At 36.4% G+C, this 23,796-nt stretch overlaps 2 protein-coding genes across 3 annotated transcripts; both read left to right on the forward strand.

The window, feature by feature from the left end:
* The first annotated feature begins 7,556 nt into the window (after nt 1–7,556).
* On the forward strand, nt 7,557–9,307 carry LOC114745807 (probable aspartyl protease At4g16563). The gene has a single exon (XM_028933972.1). It carries the CDS (start codon nt 7,636–7,638, stop codon nt 9,037–9,039), a length of 1,404 nt encoding a protein of 467 aa, XP_028789805.1. The 5' UTR covers nt 7,557–7,635; the 3' UTR covers nt 9,040–9,307.
* Nucleotides 9,308–15,689: 6,382 nt separating this feature from the next.
* Nucleotides 15,690–23,273, forward strand: LOC114745806 (protein TRANSPARENT TESTA 9). 2 transcript variants are annotated; one of them, XM_028933970.1, is made up of 20 exons: nt 15,690–15,975; nt 16,792–16,843; nt 16,988–17,064; nt 17,162–17,295; nt 17,459–17,555; nt 17,649–17,706; nt 18,117–18,225; nt 18,307–18,427; nt 18,528–18,720; nt 19,042–19,376; nt 19,547–19,635; nt 19,724–19,764; nt 19,928–19,996; nt 20,110–20,250; nt 20,524–20,629; nt 20,854–20,928; nt 21,022–21,071; nt 21,752–21,905; nt 21,985–22,151; nt 22,626–23,273. In XM_028933970.1, exons 1-20 carry the CDS (start codon nt 15,923–15,925, stop codon nt 22,896–22,898), a joined length of 2,394 nt encoding a protein of 797 aa, XP_028789803.1. In that variant the 5' UTR covers nt 15,690–15,922; the 3' UTR covers nt 22,899–23,273. The 2 variants fall into 2 exon arrangements, with proteins under 2 accessions (XP_028789803.1, XP_028789804.1); XM_028933971.1 differs by having other exon boundaries at nt 15,691–15,975; nt 18,531–18,720.
* Nucleotides 23,274–23,796: the final 523 nt, after the last annotated feature.

The raw sequence follows: 23,796 nt of genomic DNA on the forward strand, positions 1-23,796 counted from the left end.
TACAGTTAGCTGAGTGCACTCTTTACGTCTCGTCGTGATTTATATTAATACTATCAGTCTTTCACTGTCACTTGTCCCGATTCAAATTCAAAAGGCATCCTGAGTCAACTAAAAAACAGTCCGAAGAGCATAGGTCCACGACGTGATTTTGCGATATTTAAGCTCTGCTCAGGTTATTTTATACAGTTTTACTGGTCAGTTTGCAACACTCACTGCGATATTGATTATTGAATAATATTTATTCTAGCTATTCAGGTTTTCCGGTAGCGTTGCTGTCCAAGTTACATATAATTTAAGCAAAAATATTTGTAGCCTCCTGACGCGGGGCAAATTATCGATCTGTTGCTTCACATGATGCAGTATGGCAACATCCGACACCAAGGGATGTAAAAGTAACTTTATATATTAAAAGTGGGTAATGGAAAATATCATCCATGAAATACCAAGTACTAATAAATTCCTGTTACCGATAAATTAGATAGGGGCGAAAAAACTGTTACGTACTGATATCTTTAAATTTGAAACTAAATAAGAGTAGATTGTTCGGCTTTAAATATGACAATATTATTCTATTCACTGAAATTGCCAGCGAATTAAAATTTATTCGCAACGCATTGTTGACATAAGGAGCAGCAGCGTTTGTTTCAGGCATATGACTTAAATTTAAAGACGTTGTATTACAAAGTCACACTTACGCCTCAGTTTTCATTAAATTAAATGTTAAGAAAAAATTCATGGAGCTGTCTACAAAAATATCATATGACTGCACCACAACAAGGGATTCAAATCTCTGCCTAATAATTTATAGCAACTAATATGCGCTTGTGTATTTATAAATGGATCTGCATGTGAACATGGATGCCAAGCGAGGATGCACTAAACCGTGTTAGATATTCTAGGCCCTGAATTTTTTATTACCATAATTATAAACAAGTGCGTGTACAAAGACCACCACGAGGGTCACGATGAAAAACCAATCACTATATACTCCCCCGTCCATAGTATAAAATTGCCGCTAGAGGTTCTTGACCCAAAAAAAAAAAAAAAGACTGCTTCTACAATAAACGATTAGATCCAAAATATAAGAGTCTTTGAGAGTAATCAATATTTATTTATCAATTTTATTTCTGTAATTAATGCTTAAATATAATATCAGCAGAGTTGAAAAAATCAATTTTAGATGGATTTAACAAGCCTTTTTTTTTTTTTTTTTATAATTAGTTAGACTGAGGTATATTGTGGATGGAATGAAGTGTATATAATTACATATAAAGCTAATAAAAAATACAGATATCATGAAAGATAAATCCTCGTTCATATAATAAACACGAACGCTATACCAGTGGCAGCAGACTACTTTCAGATTTCAAGTATTCGCGTTCCCAGTCCAGATCCGATTTGATGCTCGGCCGAGCTAACCTTCCGGCTGGGTCAACTGGTCAACAATGGATCGGATTTGACCTGCTGCTGAAATTTTTGCCAAAAAACAACCTCACTGGTTACCAATAAAATATAATATAATGACCTCGATCTAAAATACAATTCTTCAAAAAGCAACATTAAATTCGGGAGCAATGCTCTTTTTTGAGCTCATGCAATAACGAGCTAAAAAAAACAAAATTCTGAAATAAATTAAAATATTGAAGTCTCAGCTCTCAATAAGTCGACTACGCAAGACATATAATAAACGCAATCCAATAAAATCAACAATATTCTTAAGCTAACAAAAACCACGGAAATCCAAAACATATATATACACAGGCACGTCGGGTCAGAACGATAAGTGCCTTATCCGCCGCTAACCTATCCTGATATGCTGACCCAACTTGATGTGAATGTTGTACCAATGAGCAGGATTGGACGCATTGAGTTGAATTAAATGAATATCTCATAATTAAAAAACTATTTAGATAAAATCCAAACTATAATTTTATAATTTTAAGTATTTTTTCTATAATAAATATGTAGGGAGTTTATCACGTTTTATGAAAAAAGTATTTTTTAGAAGCACTTTTAAACATTACCAACACCCTCCTAAATCTCTTCATAATGTACGAATGGGAAATTTAGTTTTTTTTTTTTTTGGTTTAATACTGATCATTGATCGAATGATAGGATAAGCAGCATGCAGGTCACGTGTGAACCCCGTTGTTTGGGCTATCGCAAAGCATCCTGTTCAGACCTGCGTTCAAAAAATGAAGAAAAGCATACGCCAATCTGTTTAAAGATATGGATGAATGCTTAAATAGCATGTTGCAGGAATGTGCATATATATAAACAACCATTCATTCGCTGGAACTTAATCCCGCACCAACCTTAATTTGAACGTGACTTGACTTCGACTAGTATCACGTTCACGACATCATTCTAAAGTTTAGAATTTTTTTTTTTTGGGGGGGGATGGAATAGCCACGAAGACTTTTCGCTTTAATTATATTCAAGCAAATAAATAAATATTATATTTATTTTAAAGAATAATAATACAAAAACACCACGGCTTTTTTTTCGGACAAAAACACCAAAGGTGAAGAAATACAAGTAAATACAAAAACACTTTTCTTCTCCCCCTGCCCCTCTTTATCTCTTTTTCCCCAAACAGTTTTAAATTAGAATGTGGATATATCCCATCCTGCATGAATTTCAGAGGCGCGTCATTTTTTGAAAAATTATGAATGGTATGTTGTTTTACAGATTTGATTTGCATAGACATATACATGCACTGGGCATGATGGGCATGGATCTTTCTTTAAATCTTCTTTTTATTTAAAAATTTAAATAGCAACAACATCAGCAAAAGTAACAACCATCTCTGACGAGGGATTTTTTTACCCCCAAATAACAGTTGTTATCGGCTTATCGTCTCCGTCGAACAGTCGCGGGAGAAGCTTCAATTTATGTTTAAATTTAATCGTTATATGCCACATATTGGGACTGATAGGGGATAAGCGAACAAATTTTGTGAGTTTTCATTATTTTCGTATAATATTAAAACTTCAAGAATACATATTAATATCAATTATATCAGTGGAGAATATTTTTACAATAAATTATGAATACAAATTTTGTAGTCTATGTATTCTGTAAGTTTATATAATGTCATCTACGTATAATAAATAAATGACCTCATAAATCTCGCCCTTTTAACAAATTTATATAAATGTTAAATTTCACACTTAATTCAAGAAATCAAATTCTGGCAAAGAAATTCAAGAAATCAAACGAACGGTGTTTATGGAAGCCTTTTTGTTTTCAAAAAAAAAAACAGAAGGAGAGAAATGACTTGTGAGTAATTTCTCTGCGACTTACGAGTAACTTGAAAAGAGATTTTTTTGTTGTTGTTTTTTTTTAGTGAATGCACCATAAAATTTTTTGGTTGGGGGAGATGTGATTTGTGAGACAGGGAGGAGAGAAAGAGAGGGCATAGGAAAGTGTGAAAAGCTGGGAGTTGAAGAATAATGGAAGGAGATGGGGGATCCATCATTTCTGGGTGTTTGCAGAGACACAGTAATGATTACAGTTTTTTGTTGATTTGGATTGATTGGTATTTGGTGCTGCCCTCTTTTTAATTCTCCTTCTTTTTTCTCCTCGGGACTCACAATGACACCGTCCTCCCATCCATCATTTCCCCTCTTTCTTTCCTTCGCCTCCCAAACATGTCATCCGTTTATTGAGGATTTTTTTTTTGTTGAAAAATTGCTCCATATTACTGCAAATATAGTACTCACTTAGTTATTGTTATTTAAATAAAAAGTAATATGAGCCGTTAAAAATAAAATAGAAAATTACATCATAACCCTTGGTCCCGGCTTGTAGCTAGACTGATGAGGGCAGTGGTGATATGAGTCTGGGGTGACGGTTGGATAGGGAAGAAAGGGGAATGGAAGTAGGGGTAGGGATAATTATTAGAAGAGGGAGAATGGAGCGCAGGACGGCATTTATTATGATGAGAAGAGGAGAGAAGAGACAGCATCATCATCATCCTCCTCCCCCTGCCACTACACTACCCTCCCTACATGTGGCATCAACCCCATCAATCCCGTGCCCGTCTTTTTTAATTTTTTTAATTTGTATTTTCGTCTCCACTATAAAACCTCCGCCGCATGCTCTATTACTTACAGCACCACTGTTGAAGCAGGACTCCTTCCTGAAGAAATTTTGTGACCCAATTAATTTTAAACAATTCACATTATTTTTTAACTCTAGTGAAATGATTCTTTCTCCTCCGGACACTCTGTTTTCCTTTATACTTTTTTCTGTTCTAAATATAAAATTTTATTTTATTTTTATTTTTATCTTAAATATAAAATCTCAATCTATTTTATTTATCATATTTATACTTTTTTTAGGTAATCCTTTAATAATGATAGTTCTATCCATATGCTGGATTAGCAAAGATATTTTAAAAAGACAATACATATTTATTACAATAACTAACTCAACTTTTTTTTTAATCTCCTCAAATTAATTAACTAGTTTTTATAATTAAGACCGAAGATAGTATCAAGCACCTATCACAATCTTGCAGAGCTAAAACAACGATTAAGTCATCACTCAAAATAATTTTTAAAATTTTTGCCCTTTAAAAGGTATAAACTGGCAAAAAAGTAAATTTTTCGTAGTAATTAAATGCACTTCTAAAATTTTGAAATAGAAACACTCGCATTATTTTAATTGTAATTAGTATAATTTAATATTTAAGACGCCATACATGATTTCAAGAATATTTTGCAATAGTGGGACTAATCCAGTACAAAAAAAACGAAATTACTAATCTGCCTGGTCAGTAAGATGTTGAATGATCCCCCGTGGAAAAATATGAATTTGCTGCTTAATATAAATCATTGTTACATATTTTTGCACATTAATAGACACATTAAATTAATAAAATTTTCTAATTATCTCTAAGTCTTTTTTCTATTAATATTTACAAATTATTCTTATTAATAATATCTTTTCCTTCTTCCTTTTTTTCAAATAAAATTAAATAACTGTAAAAATTAAAAAATACTATAAATAATTCATATTTAAGATCAATTTTAGAAAAAAGGAAATAATGATAATGAAAGAAAAAGAAATTAAAAAACACGTGGAAAATTGGGAGTGGGAAGGGGGGCAAAAGACACTGCTGTTGATGGGAGGCGATAGGGTGGGACAGTATCGTCGGTGGCACACGTGCACGAAAGAACCAACACTGGCAGGAATTGAAGTGACGTTGGGTGGGCTGTGCTGTCTCTGCGGCTATGTTCTCAGAATTCAACACCCCTCTCGCTCTCACCTTCATCTTCATGCCATCTTTGCCCCGCCTCTTTGGCTCTTATACGGCCCTCTTTCCCTCCATTCTTTTTCTTTAATGTCCAAAAATTACAAGTCAAATTAAACTCACGCCTTTTTAGTTTCTATGGCAAGTGATCGTCGTCTACACGTTCCTCTTTCTCTCTCCTCTCTTTCTTTTGTATTTTAGTTTCACATTAGTTGTACCCCCCGGGTTCTCTCCCGTCGGCATCATCTATTCCCCCGATTTCTCAGTCCTGGCTTTTCACTGACGAGGCATCTGGATAAAAATCAAATTATAATTTTAAAAATATTTTTATAATTCATAAAATAAATATACGAAGGAGTTTGTCCCGTTTTTTAAAAAAATGTTTCTGGCGAGTAATTTTAAAAGTTATCAAATACCCCTAAATCATATTTTCTGCTCAATACTATTTGATTTCCCTGTTCCATTCCACGTGGCAATGTATCCCACTTATGAAATAAACCTTCTGTACCATAAATTCATTATTTCACGATCATATCATTTTCAATCCATACTGTGCACATCCATCCGTGTGCGTAATAGAAAATTAATATAGAGTAATATATAAAGCCAATGCTATTTGTAAATAAGGAATAATATAATTTATTCGAGGTCCTGCATAAAATGTGGCCCTACAAATTTTCATAAAAATATCGATAAGGATGATTATTTAGTTTGGTCTAAGTCATTTTTTGGCACTCGGCGAACACATTTTTTTTTAAAGGTAATTTTAATTTTAATAAATAAAACTTGCGTGAATTAGCTGCCATGCTCCCGTGTGCATATCGTCCATCCGGTAATATAATAAAAACAATAACATGTACATAATTCCCCTCTTTTTTTTTAATACAATAATTCCCGTTAATAAGTATGAAGTGAATCGTGTTCTGGGAACTTGATAGCTGTTAGCATACAACGTATTGGATCAAGAGAGTATTGGGCTTGAACTTGATCCATAATTGGGAATGGGTGCCCTCAAAAGACCCTGTGCCCAAGTCAAATATCAGGGCCTGTTATGGTCGGCCCCTTTGAATATTCCATGGCTCAGAAAATGAGCAACATCAACATTTTTCTTTTGAACTAACATGTAAACTTGTCTATTCTGGTTGCTTTCTATAAATATTGGTCCATTACACTTTAGGGCCTCTGCGACTGCAACCGACGATGGCAATGGATAGTGCTCCCGCTCGTTATCATAGGCTCGGCTTTAATTTAGTCACACTTGCTCGACATATAAAATTTGGAAAATATTTGAAAATTTACTGCCATAATAAGAAACTCTTACATGTTTATTTCAAAATATAATAAAAGAAAGATTACAGTTATGAATCAAGAGAACGTTAGTTATATTGATACTCCTCAGAAAAAAACTTATTTCCTTCCCGTACGTTGTATGTGTATTCCCGATGAAATGTGTTCTTTTCTTTTTATTTTTTGGGTCCATCTAAACGTTGTACTTTATCAGTTATCAATACGGTACACTGTTTCATAACTTGACATTTCCAGTTTTGTCAAACTATACCGTTACCAACGAGGCGGGCGACAACGAGTCAATGAGACGGGTAGGCGAGTTGGCATTTGCGGGTTACACATTGCATCTATTCTGAATACCCCCCCCCCAAAAAAAACGTGTTCAATTCGTAATCATTGCAATTAACACCTGAACGTGATATCGATTTATTTTTCATTGCCGTACCTTTTGCCCCTTTCACATTTATGATGTCAAACCACGCATCAATCCGTAAGCGCGCCCAACATAGAGTACAACACAAACATTTAAAAAGAACCAAGTTAAAATGGATTCGGTGGAAATCGTTGGTGGAAGCTTGGGTTTACAACTGTGCCGCCCAAACACGACAGACTAAGTACAGGCAATGATCCAGCACCAGCAGGCACGCTGCAAACCAATGGGATGGAAAGTGGGGCAGGATACCCCCGAATAAAAATAAATATCCCAGTTGTTTAAAACCAGAATAAAATCCAGGTTCAAAAATGAAATTAAAGGATTAACCTATCAGGATTGACATGCAAGTCGCAACCAAAATGGAGAAAAGGCCCAAAATTTACGTTACAGGACGACGAGGACGTATCAACTCACACGTACTATTGCCACGCAACAGCTATTTCAAGTGCTCTCATGTGATCAGCAAGAGCCACGTATCCCCCACCTTTTCTCTCTCTCTGACTATCACGCCTGCTTTCTGTGCATCAAAACGGCAAACTATCATTTCTATTTTGCTTCCAAAAAAAAAAAAAAGGATAGGTACTAAATAAATGAGGAAGCCCGGCCAAAACTCAGCACAGCAATTCTCATTCTTCATCACTGAGCAAGGTCTTCAATGGCCTCTACCCACATTCTCTGTTTTCTCTGTCTTTTCTTTGTCATCCCCTTCTCTTCATCTTCATCATCTACACCTAACACCATTACCATCTCTCTCTCTCCTCTGCCCACCACGCAGCCGTCTTCGGATGAATTTGAGAACCTCAAAGTAGTCTCCTCCGCTACTCGAAACAGAGCTCACCACCTCAAGCACCGCAACTCCAATTCCAAACCTCCCCTCGTTAAAACGCAAGCTTATCCCAGGAGCTACGGTGGCTACTCCATTCATCTTAATTTTGGAACGCCGCCCCAAACATTTCCCTTCGTCCTGGACACCGGAAGCAGCTTGGTCTGGCTCCCCTGCACTTCTCGCTATCTCTGCTCCAAATGTTCCTTCCCTAAAATCGACCTGACCAAAATCCCCAAGTTCATTCCCAAGAATTCATCCTCTTCTAAGATCGTTGGTTGCCAAAACCCAAAATGTAGTTGGATATTCGGCTCTGATGTTCAGGCTCGATGCCAAGACTGCAAACCCAATGGCCGAAATTGCTCGCAGATATGCCCTGCTTACATAATTCAATATGGTTTGGGCTCAACGGCTGGCTTCTTACTCTTAGAAAATCTGGACTTCCCCGGAAAAATTGTACCCGATTTTCTTGTCGGGTGTTCCATCTTGTCAACTCGGCAACCCGCTGGGATCGCCGGGTTCGGTCGCGGACCGGAGTCCCTGCCCTCCCAGATGGGTCTGACCCGGTTCTCATACTGTTTACTACCTCACAGGTTTGACGACTCCTCAAAAAGCAGTGAACTAATCTTGCACAGTGCATCCTCCAAGGCCAAGACTAACGGCTTTAGCTATGCACCGTTTCAGTCTAACCCGTCAGCGAATAATTCAGCGTTCCGTCAGTATTACTATATAAGCCTTCGAAAAGTCATCGTGGGTGGCAAGCAAGTCAAAATTCCTCACAAAATGCTGCAGCCAGATTCCCAAGGCAATGGAGGCTGCATAGTGGACTCTGGCTCGACCTTCACATTCATGGAAAAGCCTGTTTTTGATTTAGTGGCGCAAGAGTTCGGGAGGCAAATGGGTAACTATAGCAGAGCCAGGGACGTAGAAGCCCAATCTGGTCTGACTCCGTGTTACGTTATTTCCAGCAAGAAATCAGCATATTTCCCGGAATTAACTTTTCAATTCAAAGGGGGTGCCAAAATGGTACTGCCTTTGAGCAATTACTTCTCGCTGGTTGGTAAGTCGGGTGCCGCATGCTTGACCATTGTCTCAGACAATGGGGTCGGTCCGGCAGTGGCGGCCGGGCCGGCGATCATTCTGGGTAATTATCAGCAGCAGGATTTCCATGTGGAATATGACTTGGAAAATAACAGGCTTGGATTTCGGCCTCAAAGTTGCAGCAAGAATGCTTAGGAGTTGGCAGCTAAGGCTTAACCATGGTGGTTAATGAGCGGTCGCAGCGGAAATGGTAGCCGAACACGGGGGCGCCAACGTGACTGGGGGATTGAAAGTGAGCGCCTGTAGCAGGGGGCAGGTGTAATATTTATTTTTAATGAGGGATCATGAAGTTAGCAGCAGTACTCGTTGATTTTAGGTATCGTAAAGTCAATTTAGTTGGTGCATTATTGACTGCGGGTTTCTACCGTACGTGGATGATGGATGGATTTCGCAAAAGGATTAAAAAAAACCAATGCTATTGTTTTGTTGATATACCATGCTAGGAGCCGGTGACAAGGCCCTATTGTTGCTTTCTGCTGTGATTCATATGATCCTTGTCGTGTCTAGCTTAAATTTCTTTCCAAAGAAGCAAGCGTTTACGAACACACCATTTGATCTTTATGCCATCTTCCTTTCTCAATAGGCTTTATTTCTTACGATGATCTTTAGGAAAAGTTCTCTTTTGGGAAGTGAAGTTAGAGCTTCTGTTTGTTTTTTGCCCGCTTTTTCTGGTGCCCCTGTGTCGCTTTCTTTGCGCCCGTAGATCTAGAAGCAGTCTTACTTTCCAGATGTAAACTGCAACCGACAGAGTGAAATATAAAATACAGAAATTAGGCACCTCGAATTCACGTCTAATTAATTGAGGCGTCTGAGTAATTTGGATTGGGGTAACAGTCATCACTGATCTGCGGACCTCTTCTTTCATTACTGCTTGGTAGGGCCATTGTTCCTAAAGCGAGCGTGACAATAACTTTGTGGGTCAACTTCACTCAACCATTTAAGCGATGCCCGCTCACCATTTTATCTTTTCAACTACAGGAAAACTAATCTAGCCAGCAAGAAAAACCTACGAGGAAACTGCCACTAACATGTACGGACGCAAAATGCCGGTAGGAGGTACGAACTGTGGAATCCAGAAATCGAGATAAACGAACAACACTATTTCCGTATAAAAGTTTGAAGTAGTTGTTCCCGTGATTAGGACTAAAAACCCGAAACAAGGAGCCATGGCTAGGAGAAATTAGGTTTTTCCTCCCTGTCTCTCGTTGTCAATCATACCCTCGAAGGCGATTATATATGTCATCCTTTGCATTGATAAGAAGACAGACAAGTGATGACAAAAAAGAGCAGTGAAATAGACGTGATTCTTTCTTCGCTTGCCGGCTATGAGTTTTTCATTGCGTTAACTTGGGATGTCAGCATCTGAAACGAGGTTTTGGTACCGATCCATTATAAAAAGTGCTTTTGACATGAGAGAGAGAGAGCTTGGTTTTGGGGGGGAGGGGGATCGCCATGCAAGAGAAGTTATAGACGACTTCGAACAAGGATCAGAGATTGCAGCAGAAAGTGAGATCAGTGATCAAGAAAGTTCGTCATCTCCAAGCGATCCAATAGTCTCATAGGCTTGTAATTTCGTTTGGTATCTTCATTAATCAGAGCCATCCATTCATTATCTAACTAGTGGACTAAAAGGTTTGTGTGGGTGTGCCTGATAGTGCGTCCTACCAGCACAACACACTCTGCAAAGCCGTGGTGTGACATTGCAATTGGTTAGATTGCTCAATACCTATTCAACTTCCCCTCTTCCAGCGTCTTTTCTTTTTGCGCCGTTCAGTACCCAACATCGAGTTGGTTCGGCCAATCATGACATACAAAGAAATTAAATCAAGGCAGGTTGGCCGCACACCACTGATAACGTTCACGGCGGGGATTGCTTGGCAGAACTGAGAGCCCACAGGCAAAATAGTTAATTAGAAGACTCTGCCCTGAAGGAATGCAAAAAAGGACCATATCATTTTGTCACTGCAATAAGAAGTAGTAATAATTTCGATGGCACCCTGAGTATGATGTTCGAGAAACTGCAAACCCCACGCCATATAAAGGAAGTGGGAAATCATGCATGTCAAAGCTAGGATCGTACATTAAAAGGGACGAGGTTTCCACAACACTACTAGCGCATGCTAAAAGTTTCAGTGTTAGAGCTATTGAATATTTGACCGTAAGAAATCAGCGTGAAATCTGCAGGTAAAGTTCAATAACAGCCATGTTTCCCTTTTCGCGTGAACTTAATGCCCCGTTTGGCGGGTTGGAAGTGGAATCCGCGTTTGGTTAAACCTCATAATTAAAGAAATATTCAAATATCAGATGAAAGGCAGATTGTTCATTGCTCGTGCGCCCATACATGCATTCGGTTGGGCAGCTCTAACAAAACATTACGAGACTTGATTTCTTGTCTTTTCGTTCTTGTGCATTGCCGCTTTTTCCTCTGCACGGGTTTCATTTCATGCAATGGATCAGTAGTACGGTTTCCACAAACCACTTTTTAAGATGAGCATTCACGTTAAGTAATTCCTTCGGCTCCCCATATCTGTGTGCAGCGTTAAAATTACAGCTTGTAACAGCAACAACACCACTACTGCACACTCCTTCCTCCAAGGATTTACAGTTTCAAAACGTGATCATGGGGAGGCAGAAGATAACGTGCCTGCTTGGAATCATAATAAAAATTTCCTATAAACACATTTTACGTAAACCGAAACAAAATTCTTTTTGCATATTTGTTTCATATTTTGTAAATTATTATTAAAAAATTACCTATAAGATACTCATAAGCTGTTTCAAAAGGGCCAAATGCTGCCTCAACTATGTGAGGTCTTTTTTTTCCCCCTCTTTTGAATTGAAAGTATTTGAGGTTTTTTAAGAATTTGAATGGGACCACATTTTGCTGACTTGGATCGGATGTATTGGGACCGGAATCTCAGTGATCCACAGTGGACTGGGGACCAGTTTCTGTGTGAACGCCATGCTATTCATCATTCCAGTCTTCAACCCCCTCTTCTAATCCTAAATATAAAACCTACTTTACAGTGTAACACTTCTCCAGAAAAGTATATATATATATATATATACTTTAATGGTGTAGATTTAAATTTTTCACTACTGATTTTTAAATAAAAAATATTTTTAAGAAAACTTACAGTTAAAAGATTATATTTATTTTGGATTATCTATATATTAAAGAAAAATATTTTAAAAAATAAAAATATAAAAAGTTAAATCTTAGCTATCCATTTTCAATTTGAACAGTTGAGATTTGATAAATATTACTCCTCCGGTCCTTAATATAGGACTCAATTCTTGAGTTGGTTTTGGTCCTAAATATAAAACCCATTTCTCATATTTATTAATTTTCTCTAAATTACCCCTATGGATACTCTCTCAACCATAATCAAGTAGAAGAGGAAGAGGGGTATTAAGAAAGATGATTATGGTGTTTTAGGAAAAATGTGTCACTTTTCTTATAATTAACTAACTTACCTAACTTCCTTAATCTAATAAAATTAGTTAAATAGGTCTTATATTAAGGACCGGAGGAGTACTACAGTGAATATTGAAACTGGTCCGGTGGATTGATTGTCCAACCGTGACTGGTACAATACTGGAATTTCAGGGAAAATACATTTGAACATTTTAGAGCCTAGACTGCTTATTTTTAGGTGACACGAGAATTTATATGCTCACTGCACCTAATATGAAAGTCCGTAAATATAATGTTTAAATTTTAATGTGTCACACATTAATTGTTTTTTTTATAATATTTTTATTTTTTTGGACATTTTAATTGTTTCTTTTTTATAATATTTTTACTTATTTGGACATTTTTATTTCTACTCATTAACGGATACTTTCAACAAAAAAATTGCAAAATCTCCAGATATTAATTATAAATAACCATCTTAAATATTTTAAAAATTTTACGAACTAGTTATAACAATCTTATATTTATAATTAAGTGAAATACTTGCCCTTGTAGATTTATTTATTTTTTAATTATTTGCAAGAACAATTACACGTTCAAAAGAAGCTACTCAAAACAACGATAGAAACATTCAACTACCCCAACCCCTCTTTTAAAAGGTTATCAATGTTTGCTTGTTTGGAGGAGTGGGTTGGCCCATTTCAAGATGCCGGTTTAATGCGGATGGGACTGGTCCATTTGGGACACCCTTCGAAGATAGATGTTTTTTTGAATGAAGAAATCACGTCATTTTATTTTGAATTTAAATGCAGGAACGCCAAAATTTTTACATAAACAAGTGGTAAGAAAGTATTAAAAAAATGAAAGCAGGACGAATAATAATTTTGAGGCTGACTTTTTTTGCCATATAATTTGACCTAAATCAAAGTACGTGTAAGATACTACTAGAACTTTATTAGACATTTTTCACAAATAATTTTTTAATGAGAAATTTTTTTCAATTTTCCAAAAATATATCATGATATTTTCAAAAAACAGTAGACGCCCTGTAAAATCTTCCGGCCATCTCCTATTATTTTATTTCCTTTTCCGGTCACGGGAGTAAGGTTGTTAAACTCACGAGTTTAAACAAACTCGTGTTAATGATGTAAACTTGGATCGCAGACTCAGATCATGAACTTGTAAGAGTTTACTTTTATTAATAAATTAGTATTAAAAATATATAATCAAATAACTAATATATAAAAAATGAGAACAATTTTATTTAAATATATTTTAAATTTAAATAATTAAAATTATATCTATCAATGTTTATAATTTATCATATTCAACAAAGAAATTTTTATAAAATTCATATATAAAGTCACTAAATATAATTAAATTACAAAATTTAGCACGAGTTTAAAAGCAAGTTGACACAATTTTGTTAACTAAAAACGTAAAAACATCAAACTCAGAGAGTCAACTCGCGAGTTTGACAATAGTGCACAGGAGTTTCTCACTTTCTTTTCTTGTGTCAGTAATATTGATCACCATGCAGTCTAGATTGTAATAAAATTTAAAATTTATGAATGGATTAATACAAATTTTAGTCCCTTCAATTTAAGTCAATTTTGGTATTGATCCTTGAAATTTCAAATCCATGGTATTGGTCGCTAAAACTTTGGTCGTTACAAAACGTTGGTCCCTGATACCTTTACACCGTTAACTTCATCTGAGATGGCACTAACACTGTTAACCTAATGAGGTGGATATACAAGCTGGCACATATATAGCTTGATGACCTGGACACAAAGGGGAAAAAAAAGCAACTCAAAAAAAGCTCACACTCATGACAAAACAATATAAATGGAGGCAGCAAATACGTTGTTGATCTCTCCCACTAATTCACTCGAGACAACAACTTTGCAATAATACTCCTCTTTCCACTAAAAAAAAAAAAAGACAATTCCACGGTCCAAGTGGCATATTTCATGTGTGAATGGCATAATGGTGCTTAGGACTCCCCTTGACAGCAAGTACAAGCTTGCTTATGATGGATACATCTCCAAGGTATGTCAAATGCTTTGTTATTAGATCTTGAAATAAAATAAGTAAATTAATATTTTCCCCCTAATTTACAGCTTATACACTGTGTCATGAAAAGAAAAACTCTTGTTGATAGGTGGCGATTCCACCTTATATTGTGTACTCCATTGATAATACCTCGTTAGCTACTATTATATTCAACTAAAATCCATCATATCCAACTACGATATTGTTGTGATGTCATCAAAATTCATGATATGCAACTAAAATAATGTCAAGTTACAATTCAAATTGCATCTCTGCTAGTCTCTATTTTTGAGACTAAAAACAGAGCTAATAAAATAATGTGGTGTTTTGCTCAAAAAATAATAATAATAATAATGTGGTGACATAGTCTTCGGGATGAGATCAACCCATTTAAGTCCAAGCTCTTGAATGGGAAGGCAAAGGACGTCTTGACACCCCAACATTTATAGCTTGACCAAGTCTCTTGATTCCAAATTATCAACTCATTACAGGTTCTGTTCTTTTAGTCTTATTGTTTTGAACATTGCATTAATTAATTAGCTTGATCAACTTGTGGTCAAGCTTTAGTGAATGGATTGGTTTTTAGCCAGTAATGCTTAATTACTTCTGTACCACATATCATTTCCTTTACTGTCAATCACTGCTTTGCGTTTGATGACTTTAATGCCCAACACAAGTAATGAAGATGATGAGAGGATAGTAAGGGGAATCATCTTCAGCTTTATTTATGCAACCACAAAACATTGTTGGATCCTCTTTATCTGTCGTTTGCATCAAAGAAGAAACTTGATCACTGTGACATATAGCTTGAGCAGAATGTCGGAGATTCTTTCACCCATCAAGACCCTCTGATTAACAAGGGATCACGATGAGCATGCTAAGATGATGAAGAAGTTATTGAAAAAAAGGGACTTAGCATTGCGCCCCGAAGGAACCACCTGTAAAGAGCCATATATGCTACGGTTTAGCCCACCGTCTTTTGAAGTGAGCGATGAAATCACTTCAGTTGTTATTGATTGCCACGTCAGCATGTTCCCCTCACTAGGCTACCAGTATTAGTGCCATCTCATACAAAATTAATGGTGTGAAGATATTAGGGACCAACACTTTGTAATGACCAAAATTCTAGGAACCAATATCATGTGTTTAGAATTCCAGAAACTAATATCAAAATTGACTTAAATTTGAAGGACTAAAATTTATATTAATCTTTTATGAATTTAGTTAGGAGTCAACACCAGTTAGCACAGAGATGCGTAAGAAGTGAGCTAAGAGCTGTGACTCCAGATTCTGAGTAATTCCATGTCTTTGCTTCTTTTTTCTCCCCTCCCTCTGGGGTCACGAAAAAGGTGAATGCCAAGAGGTCAGAAATAAAAGGGTTGACTTGATGTATGATGGGGTTGAAAGGTTGTTGAGGGAGGCGTTTACGGCAAAAGGAAGCTACCAAACGGCCAAAGCAGCGTGTTTTGGCTTTTGGGCGCCACCACTCATTTACATTGCAATGCAAAACTTCGATTACCGTCTCCGCAGATCTCCTTCATCACCATGTGGCATACCTTCTGGCGAGCCGTCGATCGCTTCTCTATTGAGCACTTCAAGTAAGTTTTCCTTTTCGTTTAATCCCCCCTGTCTCTCCTCTTTTTCCCAATGTACTTCACCTTTTTTAGGGTTTGATGTCAAATTTAGCTGCATGTAAATTGCAATTTTATATGACGCAGAGAAAGAATTAAGTGAAAGGAAATGGGGTATTGTTATGATCTTAGGCTCCGCTATTAATTATTTTGAATGCTTGAACAACCGGCATTATAATTTTTGGTCATAGGTGGACCATAACATATTGGAGCAAACAATCCACTGATTCGTAAAATGTCGAAGTTTATCATGTTTGTATTAATTGTGCATGCTTCGACAGTCGCACCTGTGAATGCTTGTTTTGAAGCACTCTGACTTGCCACAGCCTACTGATCATCCCTTCCGACGGAATGTAAATGTTAGGCTTTAAGTAGCACCGCCCAACTTGCAAGTCTTAATAGCAATTCACTGAATTAGTCCAATGCTGTGATCTCTATAAACAAATTTCTAACACAAATATAGTGGACATTTGAATTTCCCACAGTTCCTTATCATATCCTACTTGTAAGGGTCAGGATATAGTGGAAGTCTTCATTCCCTGCCTATATTCTCCAATGTTCAATCCTTGGAGCCATACACAGCCCCTTGGATGGGGTCAAGCTGAAAAGTTAGGGAGTGGTTGTTATGACCTATGTTTTAGCCAGAAAAAAGCTGTTATGACTTGTCAGATTCTAAGCGCCTAGATCTGTTGTTTCTGGTTTGTATGCCTGTTTCATTTTTAAATTAATTTTGTTGATCATTCTGTCATACTTATGACCTGTATGATCTCGTTGGGTTTACAGATCTGTCATCAATGAATTGCGGCGGATTAAAGTTGTAAATAAACAAAACATGGTAAATTAATTCACTTTTAATCCATGCTGTTCATTTATCCCCCCATAAAATGCCATTCCTAATTTCATTTAAGTTATACTGGAGTTACTGGACCCAGGGGAACAGCCATATACTCATGCCTGCCATTCCTGCCATTTCTTTCAGGAACTAGTGATGGATTTGCTGCAGTCCATTGTTGAGATAGTCACTTATGGTGATAGACAAGATCCTTTCATTTTTGAGTACGGGTCCCTTGTGCACTGTGACATTCTTGTCTTCTGATTTTGTTCTTTGATCTTGATAAAATTTGTATACTCCTGACTGATTGTAACTGTTCAGATGTTTCATGGAACACCAAGTACTGGCAGAATTCGTTCGTATACTAAAGATCAGTAAAAATTCTAAAATCGAGGCACCTTTGCTTCAGTATCTGAGCATACTGATCCAAAATATGGATAGTGAACATTCTATCTGTAAGATGCTTACTTAATTGTCATCTGTGGCTAATCTCCTAAAATTTTAAGTTTAACCTGTTTCTGCATATTTGAATTATTATCTGAAAAGTGTTCAATTAGCAAGACCAGGATTAGGACTGTTACTCATGTAAAATTGTTGTGATATCTTTGCATGTTGCAGACTATTGTTTCAGCAATGATTATATTAACAACATAATTTCACATCCATATATCTTTGATGGGGGAGACTTAGCTCCATACTACGTTTCTTTTCTAAGGTTTTGATCTATTCATTCTTTTCGATGTTTCTCTCTCCTTCCTCACTTTTGTTTTTACTCTTCTTCTAACTTTTTGTTTCTTTATTCATTCAGAGCTGTTAGCAGTAAGGTAAACAGAGACACACTTTGCCTGCTTGTGAAGGTTCATGGGGTAAGATAAATATCATTTTATTGTATTGTTGGTATATGTTTAACCAACATTGTTGCTGTCTCACTTTTGAACGAGACCTAGGGCACAATCTTTTTGTGTTGCATTTATTAGGCCTTTTTTTTTTACTTGGACCATTAAAGATCTTATTTTAGCATATAAAGCATGCCATCAGCAGATATAATATAATGTTATTTTGATTAAGGTTTCAGTCAAACTAGATTTACATAATTCTCCACTTAATATATGTAGTTCAGGAGGCACTTATGGTGAATATTAGTGTCACCAATTTTCTGTAACTATCAGTTTGCAATAAATTGGCAGTGTGTTCAGTTTACTGCTTCCTTTTGCATTTACGGTAGAATTCACCCAAACCCTTGTGTGATTCTTCTGTGATGATCTATCAATTGCAGGATGCTGTTGTTTCCTTTCCCTTGTATACTGAGGCTCTTAGGTTTGCCCATCACGAGGAAAGGATGATTAAGACTGCTATACGTGCATTGACTCTTAACATTTACCATGGTATACTGTTGTCTTTGTTTATGATCATGCTTTTGTGCAATACGCTTTCAATTTAACATTAACACAATCTTGGTTCTACAGTTAGCGATGTCATGGTCTTTCGATTCATAACAACTCCTCCAGTTTCAGAGTACTTCTCTGACCTGGTTTACAGATTAAGAGATATTTGCTTTCATTTAGACGCTTGTCTCCATTCTAGAGGGTATGTTTCTAGTATTTAGTTTAGAATTTTTTAAGATAATCGTTGTAATTTTTGTATGTGCTCAAGGTGAATCTTAAGAGATGAATGTTCTGCGTTGATGCAGGGAGATGGACATGCAAAAGGGAAGAAACAGTCTGATTGTTGAATCTGATAAAGTTGTGGATGATCTATACTACCTCAAAGACATACTTAGTGTTGGCGAGCCTTGTTTGAGTAGACTTGTTACTGAAAATCTTCTCGACAGACTTGTATTTCCAATAATAATGTCATTACTGGCTTCAAAAGAGAACAATGTGAGATCATATGTTTTTCATACTGAATATTGTTTATGACGTGTCCTGCAAATTAATATTCCATTATTTGTTACTATTCTCTGTTTTGCACCATTCCTAATTATGCTAAAGGTTACTGTTGAGTTCATTAGGGTTCAAATTTTCTAAAAGTAGGGGATAGCTTACGTACAACAAGGTAAATGAAAAATTTAAAACAACTTTACTAGAAAACAGAAGTGAAAATTTCATGTTGATGGAACTCTTGCATGTCAATTGTTCTTGCTTTATCTGGAAAGCGTTTTTCCATATGATATACTTGTTACAACACATTATGTGCTCCAGGAGTCAGAACTATCTGCAATCACGTCTCTATATGTCCTGTCACTTCTTCTTCAAGTTGTTGGTGGAAGGTGGATAATCAATAATGTGGCTGGAGTTATCCTCTATCCTTTACTGACCTTAAATGTGAGACATCTGAATGAAGGCAATGCATCTCATGAACACAATGGTGTTTATCCTTTTTCTAAGCACGTGAATGAAGTGAAAAGAGTTATGTGTTCTGCTCCCGAGTGCAAAGGAGTAGAGGGCAATGACGGTAACTATGATGATGCTCATATGGCAGATTTCATGTCCAGTTTCAATGTTCGCAGCTTCAATGGGGATATTTATCTTAAAAGGTTGGTCTTTTCTCAGTTTTCATCGTTGCTTTTGGCCTACTCACATGTTAATTCATGAGGGGATTCTATCATAGTGTTCATATAATTTATGCAGTTTTCTGCTTGGGTTCCATCAGAATGAAAGTTGATAAGTATCTTGACATTCTCTAATGAAATATGTATTGCTGCAGGGATGGAATACTTGCATATATTTTCTCTGACCATTATGTCATGCTGCTAGCTTCTCTGTTTTTATTACTTATTTTGTCAGAAAGTAAAGGTACATTGATTTCACTCTACGCATGTAGCCTGGCAGTAATCTTCATCAGTAAGTTTTAAGTTTCTTAAAATTCACCTTTTGACTGCAGATCTTGATTGTGCCGTAGCTCCAGTGATTGGGTTATATAAGGTGCGAAATGTAATTGTATGCCTGTTATTAGTTACATGTTGCCATTATATTAATGTGGCATGCTTTATGCTCGTTATTCTACTTTTGGAACCTTTCCTCAACTAGAATTCAATGTCTTACATTTCTCTCTCTCTCTCTTCTATCTCCTCTTTCTGTGTTTCAGTTGCAGACTGATGATGAATCGACTTCTAAATCTGCAGATGGAGGTATCTTCATTAAATTTATGCCTGAGGTATATTTAACATTACTATCAATCCCTAGATTTTGTTTTGTTGTTTTAGGTTTTGAATTTGGTTTCCACACTAAGCAAGATAACAAAATACCTGGTTCCTCTGAAATCTGCAGATTTTAAATGCTCTGTTGAAGGTTTTAGCCTTTCAGCAATCCCTCTCTGCTATGACACTATGGCATACGGGGTGGTGCTTTCTAAAGCTACTTAGCATTCACAGAGTGGGACTTCATGGTGATAATCTCCACCTGTTCAATGTAGGTATTCAGCTAGTTTCCTGTACACTGCTATTGTAAATGGAATTTTGCTGGTGTCATGTATATATAACTCTCTCTCTCTCTCAGAAGTATGACTAAGGAAAATTGATGTCTCTACATGATTGAATTCATCTTTTTCGTTTTTTTGGCTTTGGATGTGGTTTCCGAGCTATGGGAAGCAAAGATTAATTTCATCATTGCCATTTCACGAATATCAATTTGTATTGCACCCAAAGTTTCTGAAGTTTTATGTTTTCTAGTTTTTATCAACAGACTTCATGCAAGCAGTCCCGAGAAGGCTTTCTAAAAGAACTTGATGGAATTTGGTTTGATCATATTCCAAATGCTTTAAGAAGTCAATGGGCAAGTTGTAAAAGAGGTACCTGTTACCTGATTGACTTTGTGATTGAACCTAGTAGATTTTTATTTGGCAAACTGTTTGAGGACTGATTATAACTAAAATATGGTAAATTTGGCTGAATAAAACGCACATAGATTTCCTTGAAAATGAAAACAGTAGCAGTTAAAATTATCCTTATGCTCTAAGGCAAATTGAACTCCATGATCTTGTTTCTCTGTGCTCATGCTTCATACTACATGCAGTTCTCGAGGAATCCTCCCAGCATAAAGATCCTTTGTTCTTGCTAGAGCTCGCTCTCCACCGACAATCAATTAATGGTATTCTCATCTTGAATGAATTCCTGGCATCTTCTTCAAAGTACTGGTTATTATTCGATCTTCCAAAGAGTAAATAAAATTATATTATTACAGGTGAAACATCTTCATATTTTGCTTGGCAAGGGATGATTGATGCAGTGAAGGTGTTGTAACTGATTTATTTTTCCTGTTGTCATGCATATTAGCTGTGGTATTTTGTTCATGATGACTGGTCAGTTTATATGAAGTTCAAATTCATCTTATGGATCACCAATATGGTTATTTCTTACCTCTATAAAGATAAGCTGTATCTTCTCGTGATGCTTTATTTGTGTTTGCTGTCAAAATGATATTCAAGTCAATATAGCAATATTGGAAAATTGGAGCCTTCTTTTCATAAAATTTAAAAGTCGTATGGTGATACACCGAACAAAAATGATTTTAAATAATGTGTTCTTCTTCTTCTTCTTGTGATGGAACATTACATCTGTTTTCTACTTAGCTGTATGAGAAGTGGAGAAATCCATGATTAAATGCATGAAATTTATTTTGTTTGATATTTGCATGTGTGACTCAGATGTTTTGACTTGATAAAGTTCATGTTACTTTCAAAGTACAATATATATGAAGCTTCAATGTAAGTTTTCATTTCTGGTTCCTGCCTTGTCCTATGCTAACTTTTTCATAAAAAATAATATCCTGGTAAAAAATTTTCTTGCTGTTTTATTTTGAGTTCAATTGAAGGTTTCTTCTGGGTCCAATATTTCATTGCTTTTATTAACATGTTAATATAATCCTCATCAAAATTCTAGAAGGTTACATATCTTATTAATTAAATGTGCAGGTTTTTATTCTCCACATCCAGCTGAAGTCATATATTTCCAAAGGTGTATTAGTTGAGAATCCATTATTGCTGGGCAGTCCTACCACCAATGATTCTGGAGCAATCCATGCTTCAGATGTTTCAAATGCTAGCTTCGGATCAGATGTTTCCTTAGGTAGGCATAATCTGATTAAAGTTTATCTTGTCCCTGGCATCATTTTTCTTGATCATCTAACCCTACATGGCGGTTGCAGAATCTGGTGCACCCTGCAGAATTGCATTTTCCAATTCTGAAATCAGGGATATATACCTGATACCGGTGGCAAGTGGAATGGCTGGAAAGTTGCTTCTTGCCGAGAAACATCCTTTTCGCAGTCATCGTGGAGTTGTTATTGCAATTGCACCATTGGCAGGGTTGAGTGTAAGCTAGATGTTATCCTAAAATTCTAATGGTTAGAACGTAGTTGTCATATCTTTATAGGATGTCGGCAGATCACCTAATAGAGAAGATGCCTTTGACGGTTTCACTCTTTGTTGGTTTTATAAACTTAGATTTCTTATCCAAATGATTCTAGATATTACCAGATAGGCTCAAGGACGGAATACTTTGTACTCTTATGCATTGCAGTGCATATCTTCATGCGATTCTAGAAGACGCATATAGCAAGGAAAACGAGCGCACGCACTCATCCCTTTTGCATAACTTCAATGACTCATTTAGTCATTTATTGTAATGATAAATTTTGCTACATCTCGATTGTGAAAATCAAATGCTAAGCAACAAAAAACCATCAAATAGCCATTCATCTATGAATGTTGTGTGTGTACATATTTAATATCTTTTGATCATGTTTGATGCATGTTTTCATTAATTTTCATTGCCTCCTTGATCCAGCCTAAGATAGACGAGGAGCACCCTTCATGGTTGCGTCTTCAAATAAGAGAGTTTGATGCAGAGTTCTATACTAACAGTGGAAATGGAAAGCACCTCAACCCATCCGATCATGTGACAGACGGGAGATGGACTATTGGTTTCCCAAATAAAAAAGCTTGTGAGTCAGCTAAATTAACAATCATGAGTGAAATTACTAAGCAGCGATCAGCTGTGGAGTACATACTTGCGCCACTGCTTCAGTATGATCTTGGATTAGCTGTAACTGATACCTGAGCTGATCAAAGCCGTGACTGTAGGTTAGCTCACAATTATTTTTTCCTTTGATTTTCTTTTTTCTAACTTGTCTTCATTGTTACTTGTCAAAAGTGTCTTCATTTCTCATTTTGGTTTTATAAAGCAGAAAAGGGCTTTTACTAGTGAAGATTTACCTTGTTATACAGCTATTACCACCAGCAAGGTTGCTTGTGAAGAATGTAAATACGTAATCATTCATATTAACCTGTGTTGTATTATTGATCTTATAGAGCTGTTTTTTTGGGCCGAGTATTGAGCTCATAGACTAATCACTGCCTCTAACATGCAAGTTCGGTTTCATGTAGAAACGTGTTTGTTTGTGATACTTGAATGAATATGTCTATAGTGTTTTTTTGATTTCTCAGGAAATCGGGGCATGTGATTTTGCGGTTTGCAGTTTTTCTGGGCCCGGTCTTTAGTTGTCTCTGTACTGTGCTAATATACTATTGATTTCCTATCATCTTGGATGATTGCTTATGTTGGATCTTCAAGTCACACTGTCACAGTTAGAAGGTAGAGGTGTGACTAAGAACGGGGGAAGACTTTCAATGTGTGTTGACTTGAGGGAGAATTTTCCATTTATTGATCTGCAGTAAGCTGAAAAGTTGTGTATGAAGACGAACATAGAAGGATGATAATTGATTGTGTGATTATAATTACGCGGCAAATAGAGGGGACAGCTAAAAATGTTATGCTTTTTTTTTTTTTTTGGCTGGGGGCGCGGCAGCGCTGAGTACCGTGATATTATAAAGCACTGCGGATCATGATTTTCTTGCGTTCGAGTGTTAAATGAGTATTTAACAAATTTTGCAAAGCTTTACTGTTTTTGCGGCGCGTAACACTAGTAAATGATAAATTTTGATGCAAAAAGGGAAAA

The sequence above is a fragment of the Neltuma alba genome, unplaced genomic scaffold (genome assembly GCF_004799145.2).
Source record: "Neltuma alba isolate B1F8T4 unplaced genomic scaffold, ASM479914v2 tig00004829_pilon, whole genome shotgun sequence".
NCBI classification, from domain to species: domain Eukaryota; kingdom Viridiplantae; phylum Streptophyta; class Magnoliopsida; order Fabales; family Fabaceae; genus Neltuma; species Neltuma alba.